Below are 23,509 nucleotides of genomic sequence, written 5' to 3'. Positions count from 1 at the left end.
CTGGATAGCAGGCACTGTTCCTGCTGGGTGAGTCTGCCCTGTCCTCTGCACTGCGGAAAAGCTGAGAAAACATCCTGTTCTGTGAAAGCGATGATTAGCTGGATCTGTGCTCCATAAATCCACTGTGTGCTAGCACTTGCAAGAACTTCTACTGGGGAGGAACACGGTGCTAGAACACAGATTGATGCAAATTGCTGACTTTCAGTACTTAAATCAAACCGGTTCCCTTTTTTTTTCTTTTTCTTTTTTTGTCCTTGCATAAGTGGGAACATGTTCCATCCAACCTGGAACAAAATGTTTTCTTTGGGTTGCAAGGAGGCACATGGAAGTGCTGCACTGCCCACATTGCTGCTGCTTTGCCACTTTGGCTGCTCATGCATCTCTTGACCTTAGAGGACTGTGTGGGTTGCACGCTGCACGTAGATCTGCACTGCAGTGCTAAAACTGAACAGCTATAAGAAGAATAGTTAAGAAAACAACAGAAACTTGTCATCTTTTTTCTGAAGCTGGAAATACCCAGCAGTTTGCTTCACTTGGAGCAGCCAATTTCTGCCCATTCCTCAGTTTAGACAGGGGTGGTTCTTTATGGACAGCCTAGTTTTGCTTAGCCTGTGGCTGGAGCAGGAGGAATGGTGCAGAGTTGGCTGACTATGGCCTTACAGAGTCTCTTAGAGACACTTACAAGCTTGCCCTCACCTCGATCAGCTTAGCATCCCACATCTATGGGTATCCACTTGTTTAATTAAGGGAAGGTTTTCATCACTATCATACTTTCTTTAGCATGACAGAAACAGAAACTCTTACAGAGCTGGGTATCTGAAGGTCTGGGCAGGCTTTTCTCCTTCCCTCCCCAAAAGTTTTTACATGCTGTTGCCAACAGGACCGTGCAGTGCCTATGCTGGGTTTCCAAACAAGCTCAGGCATGGTTATGCATGTAACTGGTTATGGCTCTTGAGCACAAGCTTTGCTTCCCCTCACAACACATCTTCCACTCAGCCAAGAAATCAATCTTTTACATACGAATGTTTATTGACAGAAATACATGATGCTTTCAAAATATATTTGTAGGAAAATGCAAGAATAATCTCTACAATCCAGTTTTCCTCATTAAATTCCAGTGTAAATCAGACTCCTGTCCCCACGAGAGATGCTGCTATACAGTACACGAGAGCTCTACAATATTTGCAAGGTTCAATGGAGAGCTGCCTTGGGAAATAGGTTCTCCTTCTGCAGCCCATTGTGGGTTATTATCTTCGGCTGTAGGCAAGTCACAGCATCAACCTGCTCGGTTGGGTCATGGCACTGTGAGTGGGAGATAAATGGTCCTAAAGTATTTACATGCTCCTTGTGAATCTGCAAATAGAAAAGTCTCTTGCAAGAACATCTGAACTGCTTACAAAAGTCTTACCAAAAGGTAAGAGTAATAGTCCTTGTACAGCATATTGGGTGTTAAAGCTATTTTGGGGAAGAGGAGAGGGGCAGGGAGGAAATGCATGGGTAAATCCTTCTTTTTGGTCTAACAGTTATGGCTACAAGTCTATGAAGGGAAGTATTAAGGCTGAAGATGCTGCATTTCCTACCTGATGTTTCATTTTTTATTTTTTTTTGCAAAAAGAATGTTATCAACATAAAAACTTTATTATTTTTTTTTCCCAAGGAAATAGTTCTTTAAATAGGGGAAGGAAAATCTAATATAAAATATTAGTGGTTTAAAAATATGGTGTCTGGAAAAATAAATAAATGTACAATTCCTATTCAAATATAAATCACTGTAAGCACTTGTTGAGCAGTTAATATCTCCACCAGTCTCTGCTCTGAAAGATTTAAGGTTGCTTGATCTCAAGCCTTCGTAGGGTTCTCTGGGAAAGTCTTTGGACCTGATTCATTAAAGCACTTTGGCATCTCTTCACTGGAAGGGGATCTTAGGCACGTACTGCTTTTATTTTATGCTAAAGACAGAAATATGAGTCCAAAGACCCATCCTGGACAGCTGGGAAGCAACATGCTTCCAAAAGCATTACAACTAGAGTGGTTCCTTAAGGCTGAACATGCTGCTGCCCACCCCAAGACCAATTCGCCAACGTTAACATGATGCTGACATGCAGCAGCATGGGGTTATCCAAGTAGCTTCATTAGATGTTCTCCTGCTATACGCTGAGTTGCAATCCCCTACCAGACAGGCCTTTAGTTTTTTTAATCTTTTTTTTTATTTCTTTTTATTTAATTTTCCCCCTCCAAAATTGCTTCCCCGTAGTGCAGTGCACAGATAAGTGAAATGTGCGGAATACATTGCTAATGAATAGCAGTAATATTTACATACAAAAATAGTTAGGCTTGAACACTTTCAACTATGTCCTTCAGTGTGGGAGAGAAGGAAAATAGCTGGCCTGTAGAAGATGAATCTTCTTCCAGCTTCTGTCCTGGGGCTGAGCAAGCTGCTCTGACCACTCTATTTGTGAGCAACTCTGATAGACTAGAGCAGTTTTTTGCCAATGTTGTCATTTCTCCTCACCTCTTTATCTTTACCCATCTTCTGGGACAGCCTTGGGAATGGCTCCTCCATTGCATTGACCTGGAGCTCCTCTGTCTCACCAGGACCACTGCGGATTTGCTGCACAGCACCTCAATGTCAGCATTTCTCCCTCCTTGAAGATCTTCAAACCCACCTGGATGTGGTCCTAGGCAGAGCTCTGGGTGTCCCTGCTGGTGCAGGGATTAGACCAGATGGACCAAGAGGTTTGTTCCAACCTCAGCGTGCTGTGATGATGCATGAGATCCAGGAGATGCCCTCATCCAAGGGACTTCAGGTCCCTTCCACGCCAGATTGCCTGCTGTGAAACTCTCCTTCTAGAGCCACTGAGGAACTGTGGCAGGAAGGGGAAAACCACAAATAGCCTTAGTCCAGCCATTTTCTGCTCCTATTTTTTTTCCCCTTTGAAGATTTACCACAAAGGGAGACCTTGACAGGAGACCAAAGTTCAGTAAGAGCCTTGCTGGAGGCTTCTTCACAGATCCCTGCTATTTTAAGTACTTCTGAAGAAGAAAACCTTCAGGATGAGGTCACAAACCTCATGGAGAGGAAACACCAAGGGCTGAACGGATGGAAAACTCTGACTGCAGCCAAGCTACCTGGCTCACACCTCTGCTGCTCTTGTATCATTTCTGTAGTTAGGAGAACATGACCACAGAATTCCCTGCCAGAACAAAACATCACTGTACACATCAGCATCCGCCTCAGGAGAAAACGGGTGTGCTGCAGCACTACTGGAAGGTGATCAGATGCTTCTAAAGGTAAATGCAACCATAGAACTGGTCTGTGTTACAGCTGGGCTCCTTTACAGCCAAAACCACCAACAGCATTTTGTTGGTCTTTGTCTCATTAAACACTTCCTTGGAGATACAAAATCAAGGATTGGCACCTTGTCCTCTCCCTCTCATTGGAAGGTGCTGCACTATTCCCTTCACCTCTCCTGGTCTGTAACCAGAACCTGCCCCAGCCCTTTGTGGGGCTGATAAAGGCAGTGTGGGATTTGGCCTCAACACCCCCAGTCCAGCCATGCCTGGATGCATGCATTTGCTTATGCCACAAGGTGTGGCCAGTGTGCATTTTTAAACAGCAGTTGGGTGAGTATGGAAAGTGGATGAGAAAGGAGGAAATGGAGTGTTCCAGCTCTTTCTGCTCAGTCCCAGGGTGTTTTGCAAGGGAGCTGTAGGGGAGGAGGATGATGAATAAACAGCATGGGCCAGAGGATTTTTCTAGCTCTAGCTGCCAGGTGCCAGCTCGCTATCAGGAGCTGTGCTCCCTCTCCCATCCTAATTACATTTCATTTTACTTTTTGAGTCACTTGGAAGCTGGAGTATGCACTCAGGTAGGAAATGGGAGGGGATACAGCATCCCTGCTGCTAGAAAGCCTCAAGCATCCCTGTTTGGAGACAGCAGAGCAGCAAAGCCATCCCTGCTAGGATTGGCCAATCTGCTGGACAGGTCCCCAGGAGCACCCATGGGTGACAGAGCTGCTGGAATGGATGTGGCCACTGTGTTGTGTTGGTGATGTGCCATGGAGGTGTCTTCTCATGTCCTTCTCTTCCATCCTTCACCCCATGTGGTGACTGTGATTACTCACAAGGGGTCTTCTGGGGTTTGTCGGAAATTCTGCCTTCTTTTGGAGTTGTGTATGTGTATGGGAGGGTCATGTTTGTTTTCTGCTTTTTTAGGGAAAGGGATTAGGTGTTTCAGGGGGTTGTTTTTTGCTTGCTCAAATACTGCACCCTATAAATGCGTGTCCTCCTCTTCCTCTAGGTCCTCTTTCATGATGGTGTCAAGAGGAACGATCCAGCTGTCCCCCAACTCCCCATTAAGGTTCACCTTCTTCTCCTGCATTTCAGAGCCCGTTTCCATCACCTCCAGTGTGGGGTTATCATGGTAGCCATTCTCCATTGTCTGTAGCTCCTCTGTCAGGCGCTGCTGTGAGGAAAGAAAACCCAAAAACCCCAATAAGGAAGAGCTTGGCTGTGCCATATGCACAGCATTCATCACCTCCCAGCCTGATGAGGCTGCAACATGTATGGATGTTTAAAACCACATGTAGAGAGAGACTCCATGCTGATTTTGAGGCTGCAGTCAGCAAGGTGGGAGCAAGGAGCTGGATGGAAACAAAGACTGCTGATGGTGGGAAGAGGAAGGAGCAGCCAGAGAAGTGCAGAAAGCCTCTCAGTTGTCTGGTCATGGGGTTGTGTCCCCACATCACCCCCTAGAAGGAGGTCGGCACCAGAGGCAGAGCATTCTTGGCTTGCCTCAACTCTGCATCCATATTTCTGCCTCCCCAGCTCCCCCTCTGCACCCTTGTTTCTCTTTAATTGCTTGATTTTTACTCTCCTCTTCAGCCCGTAGCAGCTCCCAGCTTGCAGATTGTGCTGGCTCATTCATTCCAGATCAGCATCAACTCCACGCCCTATCCTGGAGCTCCAGATAGAAACCAGTTTTCATTTATCCATCCATATCCCAAAGCACACTTGTGGCTGGGCTGTCTCCACTCCTGGGAGTGGTCAATCAGGCAATGAATCACTTGGTGCTCAGAGCCATGCTATTCCATGCTGCACCTAAGCCCCACAGAGGCTCCCTTTTCATCTCCAGTGTGAGCAACATCCCTACCTCATCCCAATGTTGCATTCACTGCAGCGACTCATTCCCACCCCACAGTGATTTATAGAGGAGCTGCACTCCTACGTTGTCCCTTTTCCTAGGGCTCTCTGTTTGCATTCCTGTGAAAATCCTCCTGGCTTTACAGTTGATTTATTTAACTGCTCCTAACAAATGCTGGGAGCTGGGTGTGGGAGGAAATCCTTGGAAGGGGGAGAAGGAAAAGGATAGAGCAGCAGAACCACAGGGCTGGGAGCTAGCAGGCACTGCAGGAGGGGACGGCGGAGCCAGAGGGATGCTCAGAAGCAGAGGGGTCACTGGAGCCCTCGAGATGTGGGAGGATGCTGGTACAGCACCCCTGGTATAGAGGGATGCTGGGGCAGCTCTTTCTCCCTCCTGCGGCACAGCACGTGCAGCAAAGTGGTGGGGGGCTCCCAAGCTTTAGTAGGCTTTAGTCCTGTTAAAAGCTGCTGACCACTGCGGAGGGGGGAGAGCTGAAAGGGGGTAATGGATGCGGTGCCCGCCCGTCCGCTCCCTGCGTTTCATTGCACTCACATTAAAGATCAGGATGGCACGTCCATCATCAAACCCGGGGAGATCAGGGTGGATGTGCTGGTTATTTCCCAGGTGAAACAAGAGTTAGGGTGGGAGGGGGTTTAAAAAGGGGAAGGGAGAAAAATAAAAGGAAAAAAAAGAGAGAGAAAACAAAACAGAACAAAACTTTCAAGTCATTCTTGAAAAGAAGCAGAAGGAAAACAAACAAAAAGAGGAAGAAAACGTCCAAAATCAAATGCAAAATGGAGAAATGCTTTTGACTTCCTAAAATACTTTTGTAATTGGTCAGAAAAAGATCTTTTCCCATGCTCTGAGCAAGAGGCCGTCAATGCACCAAAGAAACTGCATGGCTTGCTTCAGTTTTGCTCCCTATCTCTATGGCCAGTTGCTGCTCGTACCTGTCTCTCTGCTCCGCATTACTTAAAGACATGCCTCCCAGTCACTAAAAACACCCAATTTCTTTCTGCTCTATGAACACTATGGACCAAGAGCATCACGTTGCTGCCTGCTCCTCCAGGACTGCAGCACATGGTGTCGATGCCCTTCTGATGTCCTCCCTGGCTCCCAAAGGCATTTTTCATAGAATCATCTAGGCTGGAAAAGACCTTCGAGATCATCAACCTGACCTATCAAGTCCCACTGCTAAACTACGTCCCTTCGTGCCACATTCATTTTTGTGACAAATATTTTGGGTATTTTTGGGGAGCGAAGGGGAAGAATGGATGGCTTTGAAGGTAGGATTTGGGCTGAGGAAGCCTTTTTCCTCAAAAGTACACTGTGACCCAAAGATGTTGCTCAGCTGGCCTGGAGGCAGCAGGGATGGCTGCTGCTCACTCCTATACTCGTGCACCACCTGCCCCTCATTCTCCTGATTTGCACCATGGCTGATGCTCTGTCAGCACCCCAAAAGGGCAACCTTAAAGCAACTGCAGCACTCAGGCATCATTACACTGTGATGCTGCACTGTAGCCCCTTGAGTGATACTCAAAGGTGGTGCCAGCACAGTGAGCCAGGACATCTTCCACCAGCAGAGGTGAAGACCTGATGGTCTTTATCTTCTCTGGGATAAGGAGGTTTTGGGATGCTCATCCCACCCAATCCCACCATACCTGGCTCTTCTTTTGGGAGAAACGTTGGTGACAGCAGCCGTAGATGGCTGCGACGAGCAGCAGGGAGCCAGCCAGGGTGATAATGGTGATAATGAGGGGCGTGCTGAACTGATCCTTGATCTCCTCCTCCATCTCCTGGTTGAGGTAGGTGACGTTGGTGATGCCAAGCTGTCAGGGGAGAAGTGGGTCAGGCTCCAAGGAGGCTCCCTGGATGGGAAGGATAGCCACCCCATGCCACCCTTCTGTGAGGACATCCCCCGCGTTGATCCTGGGGACCTTCCTACCTTCTGTAACTCATTCCTCTTTTCTTTCAGGTCTTCAAAGACTGCTTCAGGGTCCAGAAAGCCTGGGGGAAGACACAAGTGGAGAGGGAAAAGGTTGTGGCACCAGTTCCTGCTCAATGGAAGAGGCAGACAGAGCTGTGTGGGGATGGAGCCAAGCCTTCAGGGCTCTCTAAAGCTATTCAAGGAGCTGGGATCTCTTTGGCCAGGGGACAGCCCTGATGACCAAAGTTGTTCCTGGAGATCTCTCCAAAGGAGCCATGGGAGAAATGTCCAAGCTTGAACCAGTGAGAAGAGGCAACCCAAGGAAAGGTGACCCTCACCCAACCTCTGGTAGACCTCACTGGACCTCCATCTGGTATCACAACCGTGTCTCCAACTCTCATCCCACCCTATCCCCCTGGGCAGGACATGGACCCATACTCACGATGCACAGTGGCGTGCACAGCCCAGCGCTGAGGATCGGAGGAGGCCAGTGTCACCGTGCACCTGTCCCTCTTGCTGTCGAATGCGTGCTGCCTGCCTGAGCAGAAGAACTCGAAGAAGAACTCATTGGCACTGGCATTCTTCCAGTCGTCCTGTGGTGACAACAGGGGGTTGGCACAGCTGCCCACACCCAGCACCCCAAAGCATCACATCCCTTCCCCAGGGTAGCTGGGGATTATAGTGTCACTGAAGAAGGGAAAGACCTTCAAGACCATCAAGTCCAACCATCAATTTGACTAAGAGAGTCCCATCAGAATACAGAATATCACGTTCCTTAGTGTCACATCCACTTCCAAGAATGCCTGCTTTCCTGGCCAGACCCATCCCAGTGCATGAGCACTCTCCATGAAGAAAAATTCTTTCTAATGTCGAGTCTAAATGACCCCCCATGGTACTACTTGAGATCCCAACATAGGATGCTGTGGCCACCCCCCTCCCTATCCGCTTGCTGCTGGCCTTCCCAGGGAACAGGAAAAGTTCAAAAGTTGTTTCTTTACAAAAAGCCGAGCTCTTGGCTGCCGTTCCTTTATGGGGCCCTTATCTGAGAGCCGCAGCTTTTGGTGTTCCAGGAATAGCAGGTCCCCAGGGGAAGTGGGGTGTGGAGGCTGAGGCTGCAACGGGAATGGGATGGGGCTGTCATGCCCTAAGGGCATCTGCAGCCTTCCCACCACCTGCATTTCTGCCCTTCAAGGATACCCCATAGTTCAGTTTTGCCTACGGAGACAAGAGAAAAGATTTTGTTTCTGTCAAATAGGACCATCCCTGGAGAGGTGAGCCTGGGGAAGTACTGGAGGGATGAAGGTGGAGGGGTGGATGGAGTCCACAGCCCCAGTGGGATGATCCTGAGGCTCTTTGCACCTGTTCAATGTCCTCCAACAGCTAGAAGCTCAATAAAGAAGGTGTAAATGCTTAGCTGCCTGCATGCACAGATCCTGCACAGGAGCTGTACAACAGCATGCATAGCTTCTATGTGCATGCATGGCTTCTTGCATGCACAGATCATGCATGCACAGCTCCTGTAGGCACTGTTGCTGCATGCACAACTCCTACGTGCACAAATCCTGTGTGCACAGGTCTGACAAGCAGAGAAACTGTATGAAAGATTCTGCATACACAGGCATTGCATGCATAGTTCCGATGTGCATACATATACTGCATGCACAGGAGCTGCATGCACAGGTCCTATATGCAGAGATCCTTTGTGTGTATGTCCAACACATGCAACAACTGTGTGCACAGATCCTGCATGCAAATATCCTGCATGCAGCAATTATCCATGCACACCTTACTGGAACAAGCTTCCAGAAGGAGCAAACCCCAACCATCCTGGGAATTGCAGCTGCCCCTCACCTGCCCTTTGGCTTTGCAGGGGAAAAACTTCTCTTTTCCTGCACTGACCCAGCTGGAAACCCACCAGCACTGGGAAAAAGTTGCAAGTGGCAGGATGAGGAAGCAGGAGAGGGAGAAGACTAAGCTCACTGGGAGCAGTGTTTTGTATCTCTCTGGACGCTGGGTTGTGCTCCTACACTATGCACATCCTGCAGTTCCCCATTCCCTACACTTTCTCTTTGGCACCAGCCTTAAAACCTTCTGCTGCCTCCCTGCAGCTGTATTTTCTGGGGCTTTTCTCTGTCTCTCCCCTGCACCTGAGCACCCTATCACTCCTCATATCACCCTACACATAAGACATTTACAATGCTCTTTTTTTTTTTGAGATGGGGGGACTCAAACTCCTGCAATCAAAGCGTGATGAGCACCACGCTGCTGGATGTTAAACCCCTCCATAGGGGTTTTGCGAGGGATTTGCCCTTTCCCATCTCAGAGCATGGCAAGGGGCCATGGCAAGCCATAGGGATGCCCCAGCCCCACGCTCTCTCCATTCTGGAGCCGCTCGCATTCCTTGGCTGGAGTTGAGAGGCGCTGCCGAGCAGTGCAGATCCGGTTCCCACACTGGCAGGGACCTAAAACCAACATCCCTGAGTGAGGTAATGGCACTTGTGTCAACAAACCTGTCCCGACAGCTGGGGCATGACCTCACTTGGAGCCTCAATGGCTTGGGGACTGTCCTGTTGTCCCCAGCCTGGAGGTGGAAGATAGATTTTGGGAGGTCTCACAGTGGCTTTGTGTTCCCAGCATGCTCCAAATCCACTCACTGGGCACATGCCAGCTTGGGAATGTGATGGAGGAGTCTGTGACCTCCCTGCGAGGTTCCCATAGGGTTGTGTGGCTCAGCTGGAGCTGATCACCATCTCCAGGTCACCTCTAGCACTGTCACCTCCTACTCCATCTAATAGATTGAGATGAGGAACAGGGCACCCAAGCAGCCAACAGAAAGCCAGCTGCAGATTTTTTTTACAATAAGAGCAGTGAAGCACTGGAACAGATTGCTCAGAGATATGGCAGATGCCCCATCCCTGAAGATATTCAGGGTCAGGCTGGATGAGGCTCTGAGCAGCCTGATCAAGCTGTAGGTATCCCTGTTCATTGCAGAGGATTTGGACAAGATGATCCTTAAGGATCACTTCCAATTCAAACAATTCTATGATTCTATGACACGAGCAGAACACTGGAAATATCACCTATGTAAAACAAGGCATGGAGCTATTGAGTCTGATTAGGAAACTCGTTAAGATCCTGCTGTCATGAAAGAAACAAGAAAGGGTTAACAGGGAGTATGGAACAATCTGGACCTAAATGTTCAGCACTGGTTAAAAGCATTATCCGAAGAGGAAGGATGCTGGGAAGCAACCAACCTGTAAAAAACTTTCTGCTCAACTGCATGTACCAACTGTGTATCTGCTCCCCAGGGCAGAGGGCACGGCTCTGCTCTGCTGGAGCTCAAGGAGCATTTGGACAGTGCCTTCCAACATAGGGTTTGGATTTTGGGTGCTGCTGCCTGGAGCCACGAATTTGACTCAATGGTCAGTGTGGGTCTCTTCCAACCTGGAACATTCTACGATTCTGTGATTATTTTGAGTTATTTCTGAATTTATTGCAGCTGGAGAAACCACAGTGCAGCGCTTTGATTCCCAGCCTTTTGCCAGGGTCCCTCCTTGCCCCACTGCTGATGCCACAGGGGCACAAGGGAGGTCTGCAATGCCACCTTTGCTGCCAGGTGTGACATGGACACATTCCCTATCCCTGCATTGCTCTCACTTTGCCCAGCTCCTCATGAGCCGAGCTTTCAGCACAGTGCATTCCCAGTGCTGGCTCGATCTTAGAAACCAGGATTTGAGCCATTTCTGGAACACTTCTCCTTATAGTGCACATTTTCCTGTTTTCCCACGGGCTGCAAAATGCAAAAGATTCTTTCACTTTGCTCTCAAGCTTTGATTACAGACTCATTTACTGGGCCTACAAAGCAGGGAAGCCAGATAGTGCCATTTCTGATATCTGCTCAGCTTGGGAGGCACAAAATGTAGCAGAGCTTTCATGAATTTGCCGAATGGGAAGTGGACAGTTGGGAGGTGTTTTGGCAGCAGAGAAGGATGCTATGGGAGGATGCACCCTTGCAGTCCTTCAGCAGCTGTTTCAAGAGGCATTTAGCACTAACACCATTTCTGATGGTTATTATACCCAGAGGAACCAAGGAAAGCAGTGCAGCAGACTTGCTGGCTCACCAGCAAGCATGGAGAATGCCAAGCTGTGATGTCCACTAACCCCACTGCTTACTGGTGCAACACCATAGAATCATTATGGTTGGAAAAACTAAGGTCAACCATCAACCCATCCCCCACCATGCCCACTAACCATGTCCCTCAGTGCCACATCTGCCGTGTTCATGAGCAGCTCCAGGGATGGTGACTCCACCACCTTGCTGGGCAGCCTCTGCCAATGTCCAACACTCCTTCTGAGAAGTCAAGATTTGGCATTTGCTCTTGCTCTTTACCATAAAGCTAAAACTTCAATCTACTCAAAAATGCTACCTAACCATTCCATCTAATCCCATCTATTACAATAAACCTGTCGTTCCCACAAGAATACTTTTGCAGGTGGGTATTCATCAGAAAAGCCAGCAGTGGACAACCTCCAGGATAAGGAGTCTTGTGTCTGCTCTTGGGTTGGGTTCGCCTTTCCCTCACCTTGGAACTACAGTTAACCACTCGCTGCTCCCAGAGAGGGTTTGAAACAAATGAAAAAGAACTTCTTGATTATCTTCATATTTTCTGAGAGTTGATTTAGTATCAAAGAACCAATCAAGCCCCAGCATCCTGGCTGCTGTGTTTCCTGGTTGCTCTGCAGCTCAAGCCACCCTCAAATGCTTTGGGATTTGGGGAAGAACTTCTGGCCCCTCTGAAGTCAAAGGCAGAGCTTCCCCATTAGCTCTTGAAGAGCGATGGTTTCACCTTCTAGAACTTCTCATTCTCTTCTCTGAGACATGGCTGAGTGAGTCCCTCCCCTTGAACAAGGCACGGAAATCTGCTTTGGTCACATCTCCCACTGAGAGATACTGCTGGATGTAGGTTTGCATTTACCATTTTACATCCCCGAAATATTTGCATATTTAGAAGCAATTAGTGTCATCTCTGTAGGCTCACATGCTTAAGAGTGCTGCAGGTTATAAGCTGATCTCTGTCAGCAGCCCCAGCTGCTTGCCCTGCAGAAGAAAACAAATGGAACCCACACTTACACAAGTTTTTGCTTCTTTCAGATTCATGATGGGCCACATCTCTTGTATTTGGTCTTCACAAATCACCTGGAAAGACAGAAGAAAAGCAACTGTCAGATCACTGCTGTAGGCTGAAGGACAGTCCACCACTGATAAAACCATAAGACAACTCAACAAAAGCTCTGATCTGCTTTATCAAAATAAATAAGGTCCTGTATTCCTCCACTCAACCATTTCGTGTGATAAGAGTTCTCCTGGGTAATTCAAAGGGTTGCCTGGAGTACATCTGCTAATACGTTTCCCAAAATAGGTTTAGCATTTGCAGTACAAACTGGGAATTAGCGTGGGCAGGAGGAAGATCCATGCATGTGAGCCATGATGCAGTTCCACCCTACAAATAATGAACATTTAGAAACAGGATCCCTTTCCCTCCCCTCTAGCACTGGAATCTTTCATTGTTCTGGCTTGCATTTTTAGACTGCCCTGCCCTTACCAAGCCATTTTCTGCTTTTATTATCCATGTGGGGTTTACGCTGAATTGCAGTCTTTGCCCTCTCATCATGTTCTAGTCCACCTCAAGGCAAATCCTGCCCTCCATTACACTTCTCTTTCCAAATTTCTGTTCTTCCCTATTCAGCACCCAGAGCTCCTTTCACCTCCATCTTCCATGTCTCTGGAAAGCTATGTGAAGGAAGGCTTTATCCATTCTTATTTTGCTACCTTCTGTTTCACAAGACAGATCTCTCTCTGAAACAGGCACATACAGCGAGGTGAGCTGCAGTTTTACATCTGCATGCAATTCCAGCTAAAAATCAGTGTAATCTGGGGATAAAATGCAGCTCCCTGCTATGAGATCCCACCCAAAAAAGATTATTTGCACCAGACGTGCCTCGCCACCACTCTCCAGGGAACAGCCTGATCAAGCTCCCAACTCAACAGAGGCCATTCAGGAAGACTCAGTGCCCTTTTTAGCTTTGTTCTGGACATTAGGAAGTGCCCACCTTTCCGTAGGTCACATTACCTCATTTTGGAGAGACACATTCAGGTGTGACTGGTCAGGCCTCTTGCTCTCCATCTGGCCTCCAAGGGTTGGTGCTGGTGGTGGTGCACTGGTGGGGCTCTGAGCAGTAACTCCAGGTTTGTGTGTCACAGATCTGTCTCCTTGGCTTGTGTATGCTGGGTCTCCAATATACAGGGGAAAAAAAAAAAAGCAGACAGTCAATGAGACAGTATAAAGGATACAGCTGACACAGCTCCATTGGTGAGAGGCTGAACCCAGCTAACAGAGTTCAGTCTGTAGTCCTTTTGATTGCTATAGCATCTTATGATTTCTTGTGCAATGGGAATAGTGCAAGGAAAACAGCAGTCTCTGACTTCCCAGATCTGTTTAAGGATTTGCATCCTTGTTTTCTTAAATTGTGACAATGAGAATTTAAATGCTATGTCCTATTTACAGCCTCACTGTTTTGGGGAGTCCTGCCTTTATTACAGCAAAGATGAGGGACACTTTTCTCCCTGCACACCTTCTAGAGGCTCTAGGAGTGGATTAACTTCAAAAACATGTATTTGTGATGCATTCTCCCACCTGACTGTAGAATGCAAAGATTTCTTAACCTTTTCATGCTCACTGTTTGAGGCCAAATTTGAATCAATACAATTTCATAGTTCACCCTATAATGCAGAACCATTCTATGGAGGCTGAGAGGAAAGAATCAAAGAATCATGGAATCAGAGTCATTAAGATTGGAAAGACCAGTAAGGTCATGAAGACCAACCATCAACCCATCCCCACCATGCTCACTAACCCATGCCTCTCAGTACCACATCTCCATGTTTCCTGAGCACCTCCAGGGACAGTGACTCCATCACCTCCCTGGGCAGCCTGTGCCAATGCCCCACCACTCCTTCTGAAAATAAATTTTTCCTCATACCCAACCTGAGGTATTCTGTGCAAAGACAGTCATTTCACCTATCCTGGCTGCTAAAACGCTTGAAACATGGCTTGGAAGTCAAAGGTGTTGCTTTGAGGCTATGACCCATTTGGTGATACTGGCAACATGGAGGATCTGGAGGGCTGAGGGAGATGGGTTTTTTTGAGTGGCAGGTAACTGGAAACTGGGTCAACTATATGTTCTCCACAGGAGGATAATGAAGGGTATCAGTGCCATCACAAGCTTCCGCGTGCAGCCAGATGAGCTCAACTCACAATCCCACCTAAGTCTGAAAGCTTCACGCTCCCACAGTGGGATTGCCTCCCTTAAATGCTACAGGACAAAATACCAAAGGGATGTTTGAAGTGTGCCTTGCCAAGACATTTGTGGACTAACATAACTCCATAAAGCTCTGGAGGTATAGAAAAAGCACACCACTGGTGTTCAGCTGGATCCGAAACACCACATGGGCGCTATTACAAAGTCAGCAGCCAAAACCCCCGCAGCAGCGATAAAAATCCTACCAACTGCTCTGAGTTCTTAGAGGTTACAGACTCAGAGTTTAACCACAAAATCTCCTTAGTCATCTAAAGCTTATTTTCTGAGCATGCCCACCAAGCTGTCAGCTTTATTAAGGCTCTTCCGTGTTCAGCATTTGGGGTGCTGTCAACTCAACAATGTCACACTACTTCTGAACCCATCGCTCCCTTTTGCAGTCATTGGAGATCGAGTCATTGCAGTCAGCTGTGGCTGGGGCACAGCTTGCTCCATCTGAAAGTATTTCATCAGATGATCCATGCCTTGAATTTTGCTGACTCAGTCTCCACTGATGGCAACAGGGACATAAACAACTGGTGGTCATGGAAACAGCTATGCTGGACAGTCCTAAAATTGGACAAGGCGTTAGTAACCCATAATGACAGGGAGGTGGATGGATTACTCAAAGGAAAAGACCACCAAAGGGCTCCCCAACCCAAGAAATCACGGTTTTAATCTTCTGATACCTGCTGTAGGAATTGTCATGGCGGTTTTGACTGTGGCCTTCTTTGTGGTACCAGATGGTGAAGACAGAGATGTTTTACTGCTGGTAGAGGACACGGATCCAGTATGAGGGGTAAGTTCACATTTCTGGACTGGAGAAGTGGGAGAAGGCTGATGCTGGTTGGTAGCAGATGTAGTAGGAGGGACACTGTGGTCCTTGACTACAAGGCTGCTTGCTAAGACTCCAGAGCTCGACACAGTGCTGCTCAACTGGTCCACAGCAGAGCTTTCACTGCCTGCTGTGTGTGGAGATGCTGAGACAGCAGTCATTAAGACTACTGGGACAGATGAAGGGTTGGTCACTTGAGTGGAAGTAGGACTTGCACTGGGTTTGGTGAGTAAGCTTTCTGAGCTGTCTGGAGGTCTCGTCTTCTGCTGTGTAGCACTGGAGGAGGCAGAAGAGGTGGCTGTTGGGGCTGTGGGGCTGGCTGAAGAGCTGACCTGCTGAGATGCGTTGGTTGATGCCACTGAGGCATGTGATGGGTCATCTGGTCTGTCTGTGGTCTTGGTGGTTTGAACTGAGGTGTGTATCAATGCAGGAGTGGATGGTGTGTTTTCCTGTGGGCTTGTAGTGCTGATCCTCTGGGTGGCAGTGATTGATGATGGTGGGACGGATGGTGCTGAAGAGTTATGTGGTTTGCTTGCAGTGGCTGCCTCTTGAACTGTGGTGGAGGACATCGCAGTGGTGGGAGATGTGCCTTTTGGTTCACTTGCAGAATTGCTCTCTTGCACCTTGCTGGTGGTGACTGTAACAGTGGTGATCTGTTTACTTTCTTCTGGGCTCGCTGTGACCAGATTTGTAGCAGTATCATTATCCTTAGAACTGACACCTAGGGAAAAGCAGGAAGGCCAAGACAAACTTTGAATTAGGGACACTTCCCTTGGTTTCCACCCCAAACAGGTATTTTATATATCTATGATTCTATGATTTGCAAAAACAAATGCTGACCAGAACCCATAAGTCATTAACTCAGGGCTTGACTCATGCCTTCTAAATTCTTGGTGAGAACCACATTCTGATATCAGTGCATCCAGTGGAAAACAGAGCAGAGGATGAGAAGGAAGAGCAAGGAGATCTATGGAAAGCATATTTATTATACTCATTCTGAAAGAGTGGGTCAACACTAGATAGATCTTGCAGTTAAATACAAAACACATTTACTTGGAAAATTGCATAATTTTAATTTCAAGGATGTTCACATCAGCTGTCACCAAATTACAACTACTTGTTTGCTTAACTTATTGTTTTGGTTTTTTTTTTACTGTTATAAAAAGCCTCAGTAACTCACATTTGTACACCCTGAAACATCACATAAAAATGCTACTTTTGTCATTACTTCATACTCTTTGAGGAAAGCTACAAAGACCTTTATTGAGAGCTGGCATTACCTCGGTGGGTACAAAACTTGTTCTCAATGCAAAGAGGGCTGTCCATGAAAAAGAATGAGATCTGCAGTTAATTTCTGAAGAGTAATTTAAATTCTAAAGTTATGAAAGTGTTTCTGAGGGGCACGCTCTGAAGGACAGCTTGCCTAACAGAAGACAAGTCTCCAACAGCAGCAACATCCTGCAACACTGAAATGTGGTATATTCACTATGAAACTGGATATAAAATTCGGGTCTGTTTTTCTGTTTGTAATCACAGCAGGAGCTCCATCCACTGCCACAGAGATAATCTTCCCCCATTGCACATGGAACTGCCATTTCTGGGCACCTGCTCAATTTCACCCCAGGAAAGTCTCGACCAATTTTCCACCTTTCAGAAAATGCAGATTTCACTGAGTCACTTCATCAGTGCATCTGTCTGCAGTAAAAAGAAACCAACTGATTCTGGGGTGTTTCTTCCATTTGACAACAGTACAAAAGAAGGCTATTTTTTCCCCCATGCCCCTCCTTGTATATTGTTCCCAACTGCCCAAAGCAGGAAACTTGCAAGGTTAGATGCTGCTCTCTAGAGACCTGCTTCATTTCTCTGTGTTGGCATGCAGATAAGGCATCTTCTCTTCCATGGCCTGTTTATCGGCACTGGTTATGCTTCCAAGATCTGATGGAAGCTCAAGTTTTTGAGATTCATACCACTGGGAAAATCTAATCTGAACAGACCCTGCCAAGCCAAGCCACCAGGAGCAGCCATTCTGAAAACACCTTCATGATGTAAGCTGAGCAAACCAGCAGTGTGAATTATTTTAGGAAAATCTGGGCTTGTAAGGAAACATTCCCACCACATCTGCAGGTAAAGACCATTTACAGAGAGAAGTCATATTTTCCATTAGACTGACTGCCATCTTTAGGAGAAAAATAGCAAAGGAAACAAAACACCAGTGCTGGGTGCTGGCTGGGGATTTTGAAAAAATTATTCTCAGAAGGAATGGTGAAGCATTGGAAAAGGCTGATGAGGGAACTCATGGAATCACCATTCCTGGAGGTGCTCAAGAGGTGTGGAGAGGTGGCACTGAGGGACATGGCTAGTGTGCATGGTGGGAATGGGTTGATGGTTGGATTAGATGACCTTAGAGATCTTTTCCAACCCTTATGATTCTATGATTCTAAGCTGGAGACCAGGCATCCAGTTAGATACAAAATGGATCTATCCCATAAATAAGGCTGTAAAAGCCTGACAGAAACTTTGATGACAAAGGGAAAAAACATCCATACTCTAAATATAAAATATAAAAGGGCTGTAAATAAAGAAAGGGTCGGAAGGAAGGTGGAGGAAATCTCCCACTAATGCTACTTCCTTTTCATAACCCATCCCTGTCCCAGAAGCAAATGGACACTGGAAATTTCTTTGTGAAAGATCTTCCATCCCAAACTTGATCTGAAAGTACCATTTCCATTCTAGCCTCCACACTAGCTCATCTGGGCTGCTGCTGTATCTTCCACAGCTACAGATGAGTGAGACCCTCCTTCCACGGAGGATCTATGCTCATATTATCTGAATTACAGAAGCATTAAGATTGGAAAAGACCACTAAGATCATGTAGTCCAACCAATGTTGCCCACTAACCACATCCCCCAATGCCACATCTGCCCTTTCCTTGAACACCTCCAGGGATGGGGACTCCACCACCTCCCAGGGCAGCCTCTGCCAGTGCCCAACCACTCTTTCAGAGAAGATAATGTCCCCCCATGAAAACACCCCCACATCTGTCCTACAGATTTTTGTGTCTTCATCTGTCAGTGAAATTTACCTTTGCTCTCCTGTTGCATTAAATTAAATTGTTTTTTTTCACTGCAGTTACATATGGTGCCAGATGCTGCTGTGGTTCTTGGGCTGCAGAGCTTTCTGCAGTTTTATTGCCCAGGGCTTAATACCTGCTGTTTGTCCAGGGACTCTGCTTCAAGTTTTTCAGAAGCCTAGCAAATATTAATCTCCAAGTAGGAATAAATACACAACAACCTGCAAGAGCATGCAAGTCTACGAGGCACAGTTTTCCTTCCATGCCTTGTATCTCTTTTAGACTTCTGAGCAATATTTTTTATCTCTTCCTCCTCACTCGTTCCAAATTTCTGTGTTGGACCTGGGGGTAATAACTGGTAATAAGCCCGTTTTCCTGGGCTAGTGGCCAATGCTGCCTGATGACTGTCCTCAGCAGAAGAAATGAATAGGATTTGATTGAAACGTAAGAGAGAAAACCCCTGCAACCACAGGCTGACAACAATAAAAGGCAGACAGGACAGGATTATGCTCAGCACCCCTTCAGCATGAAGATTGGTCACAAAAGATATAGTATGTCTTTCTGCAGGAAAAGAATGATCCTTTCACGCCATGAGCCCCAGAGATAAAAGGATTTAATGCGTACTAAGAGAGAGAAAGAGGATGGAGGAGAAGTTCTCTGAGCTAGCACACCCCTTAACAGCACAGGATCCCACCCAGCAGCCTGAAGGAAAGTTCACTTGAGTTTCAGCTGGGGTTCTTCATCTTTGTTGTAAAGAAGGCAGAAGAAATCCTATCTGCCCCTGACCTTCCTGTCTGCATTTTGACAGGGGAAAGATGATTATTTGATTTCACTTTTTTGGACCATCATCAGTTCTTCATTTTAAGGAAAACTAGCAAAGCATAGGAGCTATGAAGTTGCATCTCTCTTCTTCTAAATGCCTCTGAAAAAAAAAACAACCCACAAAACCTTGTATTTCTGTGCTGGGCAATAGAAATCTACCTGATGTGCATGATGGCCAAATGGCTTAGAGGAAATGAGTACACTGTGAAAACATGATTTCATTTCCGGATAAGCATCCCACGACTGTATTGGTGATATGGTGTCTTCATGATGGGGACAGCCCCGGAGGGAAGAGAACTTTCTGTTATTGCTACCTGTGAAGCTCAGCTTGCTTATCCCCAAGGGAGGCTGGACTCAGACCCCTGAGTGCTTCTGGATGGGGTTGCTGTTGGAATGCTTGGTTAAGATGTGAAAAATCACCTAAAATATGAAGGGAAAAGTGTGGTGGCTTTTGCCAATGCAACTCATTTCATGATCAATTGAGGGTAACAATTTTCATCTGTTGGAAACCATCACCAACCATGCCACAAAGTGATGCATAAGTGATCAGAACCATGTCACAGAAGATGGTACTTTTCAAGCTGGGGAAAAGCACAGAATCATAGCATCATCAAGGTTAGAAAAGACTTCCAAGATCATCAAGTCCAACCCATCATCCCCATGCCCACAAATCACGTCCCTCAGTGCCACATCTGCCCTTTGCTTGAACACCCACAGGGATGGTAACTCCACCACCTCCCTGGGCAGCCTTGCCAATATCTCACCACTCTTTCTGAGAAGAGCATTTTCCTCACATCCAACTGTAGAAGCTTGGAGGGAAGCAGCTTGGTTGGAAAGGCCACGAGTTGGAGCACAAAACAAAAAAGGAAACACATCCGTGCAAAACGCAAAGTGAAAGGACATGTCCTGTCCATCCAAAGCCACCTCCTCTCCATGCAGCTCCTCTGGTTCAATTAATTCCCTTCCCAAGAGCTTCCCGCTTCCTATTTCAGGAACACCTCCCCCCCCTTGACCACCTTTTTGAAATGGCTCAGATTGGCTAAAAATCTATTAATAGTGAGAAAAGGAAGCCCGAAAGAATAACTTAGGAAATGGTGGGTGACACACCCCATGCCGGTGGGCTGAACCCGGCTCAAAGCCTCGCGCCAGCCGGCTCCTGCTCCTCCCAAGGCGGGATGAGAAAGCTGCAGAGACCCAGCAACGGGGGAAGGGGAGGGGATATGAGCCAGGTTTTAGGAAGTTCCTATTTTCCTCTCCTTTTGCAGTTTTTTCTGATAAAATAGGGGCAATGGGTTGTGTCTGTCAAAGGGAGAGCCGGGGCTGAGGCTACAGGAGTGGTCATTGCCAGGGGACTGCATGGACCAAAGTCAGTGAGGATGCTCCTGATCAAGTGGAGTGCTTTATCCCTGAAAAAATGCAGCCCTGTCTGAGCAGGAACAGCACACAGTCACTGCAGTGGACAGGAAATTTGTCACCTCCTTTCAAAACTGTGAGGGTGTCCAGATTGGCAGAGTATCACAGTGTAGAGTTATTTATCCTGGAATTCAGCTGGGCTACCAAAGCCAGTGGTCACTTTGCTGGGATTTTTGATTTTGCTTGTGTAGAGGCTCTTGGGCTCTTTAACTCTTTGTTTAGGGCAAGATGGGATCCAAACAGCATCATCCTTCCAAACTCCCTGCTGGGATTTTGGTGAGGGATACAGTAAGTTAGCATTCATGTTACTCTTACCCTTGGCAAAGATGCATCTTCAACATCATGAGATATCATGGAGATATTGAAGACCCAGCTGGACACTCTCCTGTATGACCCACTGTAGGGAACCTGCTTTGGTAAGAGGACTGGATCCTCAGAAGTCCCTTGCAGCCCTTGCAACTCTGTGATTCTGTCATCAAAACAATACACCTTCTTGAAGATGGCACTGCCTGCCCGCTTTGCTGCTGATCTCACCATCAACATTACAAAATGTTTTCAGCCAGGCCATAGAGCAACTTGGCTTCCCAGGTGAGTAGGTGAAGAAAGGTCCAACAGCTGCTGACAGAGCACTTTCAGACACTCATCTGTCAATCCAATTTGCTGATACATGGCTTTTTATCCTCTCCAAAATCCTGCCAGAAGAAAAATGGTTGCAAAACGTTTTTGACAGCACTGCATTTCAAAATATTAAAGACGAGACCTGATGGTTGAGTCTAATTAGCACTGCAGCATTGCTCAGGAAAGAAATGAGCATTGTTGGACTCTGGTTTAAAACCACCAGGCTTGTTTTCAGCAGGGAACCTCCTTGATTCTGCTGTGATGAGGCTTTATTGATACGACCCTGCAATTTGGTGCAGATTAGCTCTTGCATGTGAGTGACCATGAAATCAAGGCAATAATACTGACAAACCGCCTTGGTTTTAGCCAAGAAATCCACCTGTGTCCTGAGGCATCTTTAGTGCCATCTTTAGCGCCAGGATTGTGACACAGGCCCCTGAAATGCAGGTTCTGATGAACTGGCATTTTCTGATGAGAAATATGCCTCATTAACAAATTCCCCATCAGCTCTTTCTGTATTTCAGCCAGCTCAGCTTGTCTGCTGTTTCATTTGGAAGCATGACAAATATTAAAGATCATCCAAAGGCATGTCTCCCTATTGGACACACTGCTCTTCCCCTGCAATCCCAGCCTCTCTCCTCTTCACTCCCTTGGCCTCTCTAAACACTGCATTTTGGGAGGCAGAAATGCATTTCTTTGCCACGCTAATTAATGACTGCCCAGCGGACTGGTGGAGCAGAAGGATCTCAGCACTTCACACTCCTGTCTTCTCAAAAACATTCTCATTAAGTTGTCCTTCACACCACACTTGGTCCTCTCCTGAGTTTCCCTTTGAGGACTGGGTACTGTTGTGAAATTGAGATCGGACAGTGGCATCTTCCACCCAAGAGGATCCAACTGGTCCATTCCAGGTAGTGCCATCTGTATGGTCACCTCCAGACACAGGCAACAAGGCGGACCAAGCTCCAGTTCAGCCTGTCACGAATACACATGGCACATTTTATTTAGGAGCATGCCTCTGAACATCCTATTTAGGCCATGTGTCTCCACGACTCTTCTCACGGACAGGCTATAGCTATCTAGGAAGTGAAGAGGAAAAAACAATCAAAAGCAGACAGGAAGACTACTGTGGAAAATGAAAAGCCTTCACACAAGGTTGTCAGGGAGGCAAACAGACACACAGACACATTCTACTCCCTGACATTATCACTGAGCTTGGAAACATCCTCTTTCCATTGGGGTTGCTGGGATTTGGAAGAGCATCTGCTCCATCTCCACACCTTTCCCAGGCTGCAAAATGAAACGGGGGCCCTTTGCAGCCCATGCAGAAATGCCTCATTGCTCAGGAAGCTGTAGTGGAGCTGCTGGAGCGGAAACACTGGGAGCAGAAGCCAAAAAAGCTGCGTGTCTCAGCCCAGGCGGATGCTCTGAAGCTCAGAGCCATGTTCCTGCCCTTCTCATACCTCCTCTGTGCCATCAGAGTGGAGTCATCCTGTGATGGCCTTGTTTCTTTGAAGCAAGATTTGTTGCAGTGAGATGACCTCCTGTATCAAAGGAGCAGCAATCTCCTTCATACAAAGCTCAGCAAGAGAGTTTTCCACCTGCAGCCAGTGGCTGAAGGACATAAAGCCTGGTATATTTAGCTCTCTATTTCTGCAGAAGTCACCCAGGGCCTTTGGAAGAAAATCAAGGTTTACACTGAGTAATGGGCTCCAACAGTTGCTCTGCAGCAGGGTAAAGCCCAGCTACCTTTAGCCCTGAACAGTGGCCATGAATCAAAATGACAATGAAAATCACAAAAATGCTGTAAGATCACATAACCTTGCTATACAAAAAACATTTGGGATTCTCCTTGTGTAGTTTCTGAGCTTTAAGTCCCTAATAAGCCCTTTCAGCTCTGATCCAGTTGGGTGGCATCCCTACTCACAACGGGTTTGTAACCCATTGATCTTTTAGGTGCCTTACAACCTAAGCAAATGGGTTTCTATTCTTTCGATTCTTTTGATTCTATAAGTGCTAAAAAGTCTGATTTAAAAAAAAAAAAAGACAAACAAGATTAAAAGCCTAAACTTGTCTCAATTTGGATAGGCATTTGAGATCTGCAGGAAGGAGCAAGAGCCTGGATAAGACTACTAGGTTGGCAATGCTGACTTGACTCCTCCAGAAGAACACCCAACATCACCAACTCTTTACAGTGAGGGTTGAAGGCTGTGTGAGGATGGCGAGGGGACATTTTTATTCTTTGAAATAGACAAGTTGTTCCTCCCTGTGTTTTCTATCCCAGAAAACTGAATCATCCCTGACTTGTTTTTCGTGGAAGACTAC

The 23,509-nt window shown here is 46.9% G+C and overlaps 2 protein-coding genes across 7 annotated transcripts in view; one reads left to right on the top strand and one right to left on the bottom strand.

Annotated features, from left to right (window-relative positions):
* The window catches only part of PRKCQ (protein kinase C theta), an 826,629-nt gene that overhangs the window by 243,633 nt on the left and 559,487 nt on the right, over positions 1–23,509 (top strand). The window lies entirely within an intron of this gene.
* Positions 1,005–23,509, bottom strand: part of PODXL (podocalyxin like) — a 40,365-nt gene continuing 17,860 nt past the window's right edge. Inside the window, exons 2-9 of one of the 6 annotated variants that reach the window (XM_010712933.2) lie at positions 15,116–15,982; positions 13,202–13,362; positions 12,202–12,267; positions 7,513–7,663; positions 7,089–7,150; positions 6,805–6,972; positions 5,696–5,752; positions 1,005–4,465 (exon numbers count right to left, since the gene is read on the bottom strand). In XM_010712933.2, coding sequence (XP_010711235.1) covers positions 4,271–4,465; positions 5,696–5,752; positions 6,805–6,972; positions 7,089–7,150; positions 7,513–7,663; positions 12,202–12,267; positions 13,202–13,362; positions 15,116–15,982 — 1,727 coding nt within the window. In that variant the 3' untranslated portion in view covers positions 1,005–4,270. The remainder of the gene's footprint in view (positions 4,466–5,695; positions 5,753–6,804; positions 6,973–7,088; positions 7,151–7,512; positions 7,664–12,201; positions 12,268–13,201; positions 13,363–15,115; positions 15,983–23,509) is intronic. The other 5 variants (XM_010712988.2, XM_010713057.2, XM_010713116.2 and 2 more) reach the window with 5 other exon arrangements.

Source organism: Meleagris gallopavo, chromosome 1, assembly GCF_000146605.3.
Source record: "Meleagris gallopavo isolate NT-WF06-2002-E0010 breed Aviagen turkey brand Nicholas breeding stock chromosome 1, Turkey_5.1, whole genome shotgun sequence".
NCBI lineage: Eukaryota > Metazoa > Chordata > Aves > Galliformes > Phasianidae > Meleagris > Meleagris gallopavo.
The sequence above is the reverse complement of the archived record's forward strand: the minus strand, read 5'-3'. Positions and strand labels throughout refer to the sequence as shown.